Source organism: Microcebus murinus, chromosome 3 (genome assembly GCF_040939455.1).
Source record: "Microcebus murinus isolate Inina chromosome 3, M.murinus_Inina_mat1.0, whole genome shotgun sequence".
Lineage (NCBI taxonomy): Eukaryota > Metazoa > Chordata > Mammalia > Primates > Cheirogaleidae > Microcebus > Microcebus murinus.
The window spans coordinates 78,334,438-78,346,542 of record NC_134106.1 but is presented as its reverse complement, the minus strand read 5'-3'; the positions used below and the strand labels follow the sequence as shown (position 1 = coordinate 78,346,542).

General features: G+C 35.0%; 1 protein-coding gene across 1 annotated transcript in view; it reads right to left on the bottom strand.

Moving 5' to 3' along the window:
* EIF5B (eukaryotic translation initiation factor 5B) overlaps positions 1–12,105 on the bottom strand; it is a 73,271-nt gene that overhangs the window by 43,605 nt on the left and 17,561 nt on the right. The window contains exons 2-6 of the mRNA XM_012787027.3: positions 4,469–4,594; positions 4,282–4,366; positions 2,854–3,529; positions 1,093–1,310; positions 571–721 (exon numbers count right to left, since the gene is read on the bottom strand). Of these exons, the coding sequence (XP_012642481.1) occupies positions 571–721; positions 1,093–1,310; positions 2,854–3,529; positions 4,282–4,366; positions 4,469–4,594 (1,256 nt within the window). The remainder of the gene's footprint in view (positions 1–570; positions 722–1,092; positions 1,311–2,853; positions 3,530–4,281; positions 4,367–4,468; positions 4,595–12,105) is intronic.

Sequence of the window (12,105 nt, the reverse complement as noted above, 5' to 3'; positions counted from 1 at the left end):
AGACACTATTAAGGAATATTATTCATAAACATGGAGAGAAAACAATAGATATCAAAGAATTGGTTAACTATGTTAAATGTGATAATATGTATTCTACTTATTCTAAAAAGCAAATTATCCCTATTTATTAGATACATACTAAAGTATTTATGGGTGAAATAATATGCTGTCTTGGATTCATTTTAAAATACAGCAGGAAAAAAACTGGATGAAGGGTACAAAATAAGAACACATTAACAATTGTTGAAATGTTGACAATTGTTGAAACTGGTTGACAGCTATACAGAGACTTATTTTACTATTAACTCTATTTTTATTTGTTTGGGGGGAAACCTATTTATAGACATACTATCATTCACACATAAATATTTGTCCTAGTGTAGAAGTCATCTTCTTAAACAATAAAATTACATTATCTATTCCTTACATTTTTATTCTACTTTTTTACAGCATTTTCATAGGAATTCTTCTTCTGGTTCAAATCCAATTCTCCTTCTGAACATCAGAGAGATATAACTGCATGAGAGAAACATCCAGACTGTTTAGTTAACTAAGAGTAGTACTACTTACCCTGAGCTTGTAGAAGTTTAAGGGTAGCTTCAGCTCTGGCTCTGGCTTCTCTCTGGGATTTAGTTAAAAGTTTCCCTTCTTTTTTCAAGCGTTCTTTTCTTTCCTTTTCTTTTTGCTTTTTCCTTTCTCTTTTTTCTTGTTCCAATCGTTCCTATGAAAGAATACGTCAAAAATTATATTAGCTTAATGAATTATAAAATTTAAATATAAACAACCCAATCTTCATGCAAAGTATTATGTTAGGAGATTCCAAATGAAAATATTTTAAATGTTGCACAACTATTAATTAATATCATATTAGATTATTGGCAATGATACATAAGCAACTTCTAGTTGTACATGAGGAAATTAAGATTTTCTGTATCTCTTCACATTACTTATATCAGAGCAATAATATAACTGAACTGCCATACAACTATGAAATTTTTAGAATGAGAAGATCAGAGATATTTTATAGGGAACAGATTTTATATTTTTTAAGTTAAACACAATATCAGTGTTAGCAACTTCACAAAAACATACCTCTTCTTTACGCTTGGCTTCTAATTCTTCGAGTCGTTTTATACGTTCTTCCTCTTCTCTCTTCTGTCTTTCTTCTTCTTCTTTAAGCTTAGCTAGTGCTTCTTGCATAGCTTTAACAGTGGCTTTACTAGGTCCTTTTTTCTTTTCTTTCTCTTTTTCTTCCTTTTCCCCCTTTTTTTTCTTCTTATCTTTTTTCTTTTTGTCTCCTTCATTGTCATCTACCAAAAAAGAATAGAAGCAAAATATTTAAAGAAAAAAAAAGTCATTTCCTATAATAATAATAGCAAAACCCAGCCAGAATTCAACGACTATAATGGGGCAAGGCCAATGCCAGTAGCAGGTTAGGGTCTCTAGGCATCCTGAGCACTTGAGTACATAACAGCTCAGAATAACCCAAGGTTGGCCTCCTAAGAAGGGTACAATGCTGATGTTGGTCTGAGTTATGTACAAGAAAACAGAAAGATCCTGTCAGCAGTGAAAGGTCAATTTGTATCTAATGTATCTCTTAATCCATGGTACCTGGCAGAGCAGCTGGCACATTACAGATGCCTAAGTTCCACTGAATAGAATGAAACTAATTCCCACCTAAGTTTTGTAGCTAGTTTCAGTTCTATAAAATGGGGATGATGAGAATGATGTCTATCTTAAAGGGATATTAGGAGAATAAAACACAAAAATATAATCATACCCCCCAAATTTTAAAGAATTAAAAAGAAGTTATAAAGTTACTCTCAGTGTTTCTCCTCAAAAATGTCCAGATAATAAAAATTCCAGTGTTTAAAAAAGCTGTGTTCTAAATAAGGGAAGAAATTAGGCAGAACTCTTTTTTTTTTTTTTTTTTTTTTTTTTTTTGTTTTTGTTTTTTTTTTTTTTTTTTTGAGACAGAGTCTCACTTTGTTGCCCAGGCTAGAGTAAGTGCCGTGGCGTCAGCCTAGCTCACAGCAACCTCAAACTCCTGGGCTCGAGTGATCCTTCTGCCTCAGCCTCCCTGGTAGCTGGGACTACAGGCATGTGCCACCATGCCCGGCTAATTTTTTATATATATATCAGTTGGCCAATTAATTTCTTTCTATTTATAGTAGAGACGGGGTCTCGCTCTTGCTCAGGCTGGTTTTGAACTCCTGACCTTGAGCAATCCGCCCGCCTCGGCCTCCCAAGAGCTAGGATTACAGGCGTGAGCCACAGCGCCCGGCCCAGAACTCTTATTTTTTTTTTTTTTTTTTTTTTTTTTCCTAATTCTGGCACAAAAACATGGCTCATTATTGCTTAAAAGATGTTAACTAATTTTAGCATGTTAAGTTTTTCGGTTAAACACACTATCAATGTTAGCAATTTCATGAAAACGTATGTCTCCATTATGAATTTCATAGGCTGAATTTGGTTTTTAAAGACAGGGTGTGTGTGGGGGTGGGGGAAGAATTTGAAGGTTTTGACACTGAGTTATCAGAAGAAGAAATAAGTATTTCATCAGACAACTTCCACAGTCTTTATCAACAGCAATAGTTTTCACCGTGAAATTCTATAAAAATTCCAGTATGTACATAAAACATTTACAAGATATTTTATAGTGTATACGTAAATGTTTAATAATGAAAATCAAGTCAAAAGAGTAGTTAGATGTAATTTTTTTAAAGGCTTCTTACAATAAAGTACCTTTATAACCAAGGACAAATAACAAAATTACTTTGTGGCATAATGATCACAACTTAGACTAAGTAGAAATCAAAACTCTTTTGCTCTTTCCTCTATAGTATTACCAACCTTCTGCAGCTGTGGGAATCTCTCCTTTCTCTTCAGAGGCAGAGGTTACTCCAGTATCAAATGTCACTTTGGATTTTACAGCTTCCTCTTCAGATTTCTTTTGAGAATCTTTTTGTTTACTCTGATCCTTTTTACCTGTTTCTAACTCTTCTTTTTCTTTCAGCTTCCGTAGTTTTGCTTTTTCTTCATCTCGCTTTTTTCTCTCACGCTCCTTTTTTTCTGCCTTCTTTTGGGCCACTGTCTTAATTTTGAAAGAGGAGTCATCATCTTCATTCCCACTTTCGACATCAGGACCTTGCTTATTCTTTTGATTTTTTTTCTGTCCTTTTCTAGACTGCAAAAATTCATCTGATTCATCTCCGCTTTCACCTGAAGAATTTACTCTGGAACGTTCTTTAATTTTTTTACTGTTACCCTCATCCTCTTCTGATCCATCCCACTTCTTATTTGATTTTTGAGCTTTCCCTTTAGCTTTCTTAGAAAGTTTATTAAAATCATCATCATCATCACTCCCAGAATATACTTCCCCTTTTGGTTTTGCAGTCTTTTTTGATTTTGAATCTTTTTCTTCTAATTCTTCACTATCATTATCATCAAAACTCTGTTTCTTGCCCTTCTGTCCTTTCTTTTTTTTATCTTGTTTTGAAGTGAATTCTTCTTCATTGTTTTCTGTTGGCTAAAAGGTTTCCATTGTTAGAAATATTAACAGAATTAATTTCATTTTTTAAAAACTAAAACCGCTCGGATTACATGGTTAAGCAAACATTAAAAAACCTCTCAAAATAATTTCAAAACAGTCTTTTTTACAAGAATATATAACTCATCCAAACACTAGAAAGCAGCCTTGGCCTCAGACACATCTCACATTCACTGCAAATTTCAGAATCCAGGTACTCTGAAACAAGCACTAATCACCAGTCTATACATTTACTAACTTTTTTAAATGACATACAAAGTCTAAAAGGAAAATTGAAAGAATGAAAAATATCTATCATTTCTCCATTACTTTGAGGCTTATCAAAAGTCAAGGGATGAAAAAGAAACAATACAGAGAATTGAAGGTAGAGATGGGAATCTCATCATATTTCCAAATGCACCAATTTTACAAATAGGCAATATACCATAAAATACCTTTACATTCCCATTTCTCCCTTTGGCGTGAGATTTTTTTTTTTTTTTTTTGAAGAGATGGGGGTCTCACTCTGTTGCCCAGGCTGGAATGTAGTAGCACAATCATAGCTCAGTGCAGCCTCAAACCCCTGGGCTCCAAAGATCCTCCCATCTCAGCCTTCCAAGTGGCACCAGATTTTATAGAAACTTTTAACTAACATATGTATATTGCTCAAAAGTTTCCAAATGCAGCTACCAAAACCAGTAAGCATGAATAGAACATGAGACGTGAATGGGTAATAACAATCTGTCTTTCACCTTCACTCCAGTAGTTTCTCTGTCAGCTTTGATGCCTTGAGCTTCCAAAGACAATTCTTCCAGTTCTTTCAGGATATCATCTTCACTAGAAAAGGATTAAAATACATTTTGAAGCACTGGTATAGTTTAGTAAGTGAACCCAGTACCAAAACTAATAAAAAATCAAATATATTTAAGATATACTTACTCGAAGTCCTGCTTTTTTTTCTCCTTTTTCTTTTTCCCCTTTGACTTTTGAGGTTCCTGTTCCTTGGCAGCACCAGCCCCTTCTATTTCTGCAGCCAAGGCATCAAGATCAATGTCATCCTTGGCACTTAAATGAAAACAAAGACAACCTAAATGTACTCAAAAGCAAAATAATCTATTGCATTAACTTTCACAGAAATTTTTATCATTTTAACTTTTTTAGTGCATTAGCAGCACGCTGAGAAAAATCATTTGGCAAGTTCTTTCATGAAAAGATGAGCATCTACCTATCAGCCTCCCTATATCTGCCTCAGTGAGTTTCTGGGTTACACTCAAATTGGAAAGAGCTATAATGACAGAGCTCCAGTAAAAAAAAATCTGAGTAATCAAGAAAAAGAAAATAACTTTTGTAGATACCAAAGTTTTCTTGTGCGTCTGAATAGTGTTATTTGCAAAATGAAGAGAACTTAAAAGATAAAACAAATCTTATTTCTTGACTATCGATAATACCACCTAAATATTTGGACCTTTGTGAGGTTTTTACTTGAAATAGAAGAAATTTTAGAGCTCGAAGGAACTTTAGATCTCATCTAGTCTATTACCTCATTTTATCAGTAGGAAAAATAAAATGCACAAAGCTTGAAAGCCTAGAGAAAAACATGACTACACACTAAAATCTAAATGAATTAGTTATGATTCACTAAATAAAACACATGAAACAACCAAAAATCCAGAACCAAACCTGCTCACAAATCTTTCATATTTCTGGTTTCATCCCACAATGCCCTCATCTACCAATATTATGTGGAGTAAACCAAACTGAGTTCTAGCTAAAACCTATAGAAAACCAGGGAGGTCAGTCAGTCTGAAATGTAGAGGAATCCATATGAATGACACAAGAAAACAACTCATGTAACATGGCCCTTACAGATGGATGCCTTATATAGAGATGGCTTTATTTCAGCATGGAGAATTTTAAAGAGAAATAAATAACTTCTAACTATATGATAAATACAATTAAAATATTATATAGCAAGACAATGAGGATATAGAATTTATCTTCAAGGAGCTTAGCCGGAGAGACACCAAATTAGTAAACCATGAATTGCAAAATGCTAAGTGCTACAAAGTAAAAGAATTTCATACTTTTATAAATAGTTGGCCAGAACTGAAATGTGTTCCATCTCGTCCTATATTTTAGACAGTTCAACACTGAACTATTGCAGTGGTAGTGGTGACTTCCTACAGCACCAAATCAAAAAATGGGAAAGTCATTCCTAGAAATGGGAAGCGTCTTTGCAAAAGAGAAGCCTTGAGCCAGGTACTGAAAGAGCAGAAGGTAGCCAGGCAAAGGGTGTACATGTATGAGACACAGTAAGTACAAAAACCTAAAGGAAACAAAGTACCTCAAGAGGGCTCACAAAAGGGTATATGGACCACCTAAGAAGTTTTTGTGCATTATGTATTTCTTGACCCCATTCAAGATATAGGGAACCATAAACTGAGGGTGGAAGCTAGGCAGTGTTATTTTTTGCAATACTTCCAGATGATTGTGCACCAGACCTGAACACTGTCATTCTTCTTTCTTTATAGATGAAGTAACCGAGGCACAAAGAATTTGCCAGGATCACAAAAGACAGACATGGGATTTGAACTCAGGAAGCCCGATTCCATAGCCAGAGCTCTTAACACTGCTGACATAATCAAATTTGCATTTTTAGAATGCTACCTCTGCTATGAATGGCAGGACTGAATCATGAGCAGTGGCAGGAAGCAGGGAGACCAGTTAGGGAATTTTTGTAGTAACTGTGATGAGAAACAATAAGCACCTGACTTGTACCAATGAATGGCAAGCACGATATGAGTCAGATAAATACTAAGGGATCAAATCAGCAACACTTAAGTGCTTGACTGGATGTATATCAAGGAGTAGGCTTACATACATTCTGAGACATCTGGGAACTGCCCCTGCTTGAGCCAAAACTATTGCATTAAAATTTTATTGCTGTGCTTTTAAAATAAAAATAAAAAAATTTTTTTAAAAAAAGAAAGTAAATAGAAAAAAAATCAAGGATAATTCTTAGGTCTCAGCAGGTAAAAAGATGCTAAGTCTGGCACAGAATCTCCCTGGAGTATTCCAAAAGGCATCTCTGTGAACATCTTATACCATAGCAGCTTCTAAGAAGTGGGTGTAAGAGAAGGTTGAAGCTTGGCACCACACCTCTAAAAATTTGTCAGCCCTCACCCCAACTATATTTGCCTCATCAAAACAGCTTAAAGGATCTTCTCGTGGCTGGTTATATTTCCGCAGTATTCATCAACGAACATCTCTAGAATAACTGTGTATAGGACCACATTTGTATGCTGTTACTTCTGAAAGGCTTCTTCTGAAAGGCTTTATCTTAAAAAGATAAAGTTTTTGAGTGCTTATCATACGTGTCAAGCTGACCAACCACTAAACATACTGTATATTGTCACTTAATACTCATAATAATTCTATAAAATAAAGCTTAATGGTGATAATTTACAGAAGATCACCCAACTAGAAAGCAGCACACCAAGAATTAAAGCCCAAATCTGACACCATACTATACTGCTTTCCTAGAAAATAGGAATCCAGTTTCTGAATTATTTGCATGAAAAATTTAAACACAGCTATGAAATTTATCAAATACAATATGACTGAACACTCTTAACCCCAGTGGTTTCTAATGTGTTCCCTCAATATGTATTTCCTCCAAATTATGTAGAAAGGCAAAATATTTAGAATAAATCAACACAATAGTGAAGAAAAACAAAGTTGGAGAACTCATTACCCAATTTTAGGACTTACTATAAAGCTACTATCAAATGGTATTGGTGTAAGAACAGATATATAGATCAATGGAATTGAAGAGGCAGCCCAGAAATAAAGTTTTGAGAAACGTATTAGCATAAAAATGATAACACAAATGACTGGGAAGAAATTTGCAAAACACTACTGGCTAAAAGACTTGTATGCAAAATATACAAAGAACTCTTAAAATTCAACAATAAGAACCCAATTAAAATATGGGCCAAAGATCTAAAGACTTACCTCACCAAAAAGATACACAAACGGGGGGGGCGGGGGGGGGCGTTGAATTAAAAATAAAATGCTAAACATCATTAGGGAAATCCAAATTAAAACAAGCAGCACCACACACCTATCAGAATGGCTAAAATCCAAGAAACTGACAAAACCAACTGCTAGCGAGAAAACAAAATGGCTGATTCTGGGATTGGAAGAGGACATAGACAAGATACACAGGGAGCCAGAAAAAAGGAAGTGATTTAAAAACCACCAAAAAAAAAAAAAAAAGCCAAAAACAGGCTGGGCATCAAAGTCAAGAGTTCAAGACCAGTGTGAGCAACACAGAATCTATAAAAAATGTTAGGCTGGGCGCGGAGGCTCACACCTGTAATCCTAGCACTCTGGGAGGCTGAGGCGGGCGGATTGCTCAAGGTCAGGAGTTCGAAACCAGCCTGAGCAAGAGCGAGACCCCGTCTCTTCTATAAATAGAAAGAAATTAATTGGCCACCTAACATATATAGAAAAAATTAGCCGGGCATATAGTGGCGCATGCCCGTAGTCCCAGCTACTCGGGAGGCTGAGGCAGAAGGATTGCTTGAGCCCAGGAGTTTGAGGTTGCTGTGAGCTAGGCTGATGCCATGGCACTCACTCTAGCCTGGGCAACAAAGCAAAACTCTGTCTCAAAAAAAAAAAAAAAAAATGTTAAAAAATTTAAAAAGTAAACAAACAAAAACGCCAAACAACCCCCCCAAACACACACAATATTGAGTATTTAACAAAAAGACATATAAACCACTGAACAGCTTCCAGTGGTCAATGAGAAAAATAAATTTATTAATTAGAGGAATAAATAACAGTATTAAATGTTAAATTATAAGCGAAAGTATAAAATAATTTCCAGAAGTCCATATTCACAGAGATAAATGATTAAATAAACAAATGGAGGGAAAAACAAATGTGTGCAGAAGAAAGCTAAATAAACTATGCAGAACTCCACCTTCAAGGAGTAATTTCCCACTCCTAAAGTATGGGCTGTATACTGTGACTTCTTTCCAAAGATTACAACATGGGAAGAGAAAGTAAAGAGTAACTTTACAGTGTAGAAATCTCACAAACATTATTTCAGCCAAATGATCAACACTGACATCAGTGATATGTTGAAATCTGAAAAATTATCACCGACAAGACAAACCTATGGAGAAATGACTACTAAATGTAATGTGGTATCCTGTATAGGATCTTGGAACAGATACAGGATGACAGATAAAAATTAAGGAAATCTATACAAAGTATGCACTTCAGTTAATAATACCAATATTGGTACCAATACACCAATATTGGTTCCATAACTGTAACAAATGTACTATGCTAATATATTAATAATAGAGAAAACTGGATATGGGGTATATGGAGACTCTGCATTGCCTTCACAATCTAAAACTTCTAAAAATTAAAGTTTACTTTTAAAAACTAAGGGGAGAAAGCCATCATATCTCATATAGTCACTCCAAAGAAAATAAAACAGTTAAATCTAACAAAATGTGTACAGGATTTTTATATGGAAAATTACAAAATGCTGATGAAAGAAATCCAAGACAACCTAAATTAATGGAGAAACATACCATGTTCATGGACTAGAAGACCCAACACAATAAATGACAATCCTCCCTAAAATGGCATATAGATTTAATGCAATTCCAATAAAAATCCCAGCGGGATTTTTGAGATATAACCCATATAGACAGGGTTACTCTAACATTTATGTGGAAAGGCAGAGGAACTAGAATGGCTTAAAACAATTCTGAAGAAAGAATCAAAGGGGAAGAACCACTTTACCAGATTTCAAAATTTAATATATAGCTACAATAACTAAAACTGTATGGTACTGGCAAAGGAAAAGACATAGATCCAGAGAATAGAAGAACCTAAAAATAGCCCCATAATATTATGGCCAACTAATTTTTGACAAAAGGTACAAAGACAATTCAATATAGGAAGGTTAGCCTTTTCAACAAATGGTGCTGGAGCAAACAGACATCCATACACACAAAAAAATGAACCTCAATCTCACTCCTTACACAAGAGAGAACTCAAGATACATGTTTAACTTAAACATTAGAAAATAAAACTTTCAGGAAAAGAATAGAAAATCTTCAGGATCTAGCACTAAGCAAAGAGTTAACACTTGAAATTAAAAGTATAATCCAAAAAAAAGGAACTCATCAAAATTTAAAACGTCTGCTATGTGAAAGATCATGTGAAGGAAATGAAAAAACAATCTACAAAAGTGGGAGAAAATATTTCCCGAATCACATACTTGAAAAAAGACTGATATGTAGAATACATTAAAAACTTTCAAAACTCAACAGTAAAAATCCAAACAATCCAATTAGAAAATTCACAAAAGGCATGAAAAGACAATCTAATGAAGAGTATATACAGGTAATGAATAAAAGACATTCTACAGTATTAGCTATTTGGAAAATGCAAATTAAAACCACAATGGGATATCACTACATACCAATCAGAATGCCTTCCTCCCACAAAAATAGTGATAATAACCAATACTGATAAGGATATAGAGGAACTAGATCATTTATTCACTGCTAGTAGAAATATAAAATGGCATGGCCACTCTGGAATATATTACATCAGTTTGTTGTAAAACTAAAAATATACTTACCATTTAACCCAGCAAAAGCACTGTTGCACATTTATCCCTAAATAACAAAAATTTATGTTCATGGAGAAACTTGTAGACAAATGTTTGTAGCAGCTTTATTTGCAATAGCCAAAAACTGGAACCAATCCACGTGTCCTTTAATAAGTGAATAGTTGAATAAACTGAGGTTTATTCCCATTCTATGGCATACTATTCAACAATTAAAATGGAATGACCTATTGATATATGCAACAACTTGGATGGATCTCAAGAGAATTATGCCAAGTAGAAAGTGGCCAACCCCAAAAGGCTACATACATGATTCCATTAATACAACATTTTTGAAAGGACAAAATTTTAGAAATGCAGAATAGATTCATGGTTACCAAGGGTTAAGGACAGGCAGGAGAGGGTGGGTATGCAGGAGGAGGATGGGTGTGGTTACAAATGGACAACATGAGTAATTCTTGCAGTGATATTCTACATCTTGATTGTGGGAGTATTATCCAATCTTACACATGTGACACTACTGTATAGAACTAAATAAAACACACACACACACGTACAAATGAACCAAGGCAAATCTGATCAATGGATTATATCAATGCCAATATCTGGGTCATGACATTGTAGTACAGTTCTGTAAGATGTTATCATAGGGATAAACTAGGTAAAGGGCACACAGATCTCTCTGTATTATTCCTTACAATTGCATGTGAATCTACAATTATCTTCAAATAAAAGTTTAATTTCTAAAAAGACACTGTTAACAAAATGAAAAGGCAAACCACAGAAAGAAAATATTTGCAATACATATATCTGATGAAAGATTTGTCTAGGCCGGGGGTGGTGGCTCATGCCTATAATCCTTGCACTCTGGGAGGCCGAGGCAGGAGGATCATTTGAGCTCAGGAGCTCGAGACCAGCCTGAGCAAGAGTGAGACCCCATCTCTAATAAAAATAGAAAGAAATTAGTTGGACAACTAAAAATATATAGAAAATATTAGCCGGGCATGGTGATGCATGCCTGTAGTCCCAGCTACTTGGGAGGCTGAAGCAGGAGGATGGCTTGAGCCCAGGAGTTTGAGGTTGCTGTGAGCCGGGCTGACACCATGGCATTCTAGCCTGGGCAACAGAGTGAGACTCTGTCAAAGAAGAGAAAAGGAAAGGAAAAGAAAAGAAAAGATTTATCTATGATATAAAGAATTCCTACAAGCCAGTATTAACAAACAACACAAATTTTTAAATGGGAAAATGATTTGAACAGACACTTAAACAATGAGTTGCAAGAATGGCAAATAAATACATAGCAAGATGGTCGGTACCACTAGCTAACAAGGAAATGTAAATTAAAACCACAATGATAATAGGGTATTGGGCAGGTGGGGGGGGGCGGGTATATACATATATAATGAGTGAGATGTGCACCGTCATGCTGGAGACTCAGACTTGTGGGGGGAGGGGGGAATGGGCATTTATTAAAACCTTAAAATCTGTACCCCCATAATATGCCGAAATTAAAAAAAAAACAAAAAACACAATGAGACAAAGCCACTAGAATGACAACAATTAAGGACTGATAATACCAAGTGCTAAGAGAGGATGTGGAGCAAATGGAACTCTCACATATACCTAGAGGGGATACAAAAATGGCACAGCCACTTTGGAGAAGACAATTTGACAGCTTCTTAAAGTTAAATATACACTTACCATCCTACTCACCAGCAATCCCACTCCTAGGTATATACCTAAGAGAAATGAAAACATATGTCCACACAAAAACTTGTACTCAAATGTTCACAGCAGCTTTATTTGTAATCATGAAAAGCTGGAAACAATCCAATCATCTACCAAATAATTTATAAACAAATTGTCATATCCACACAATGGAATACGATTCTGTGATAAAAGAACTAATGCTACA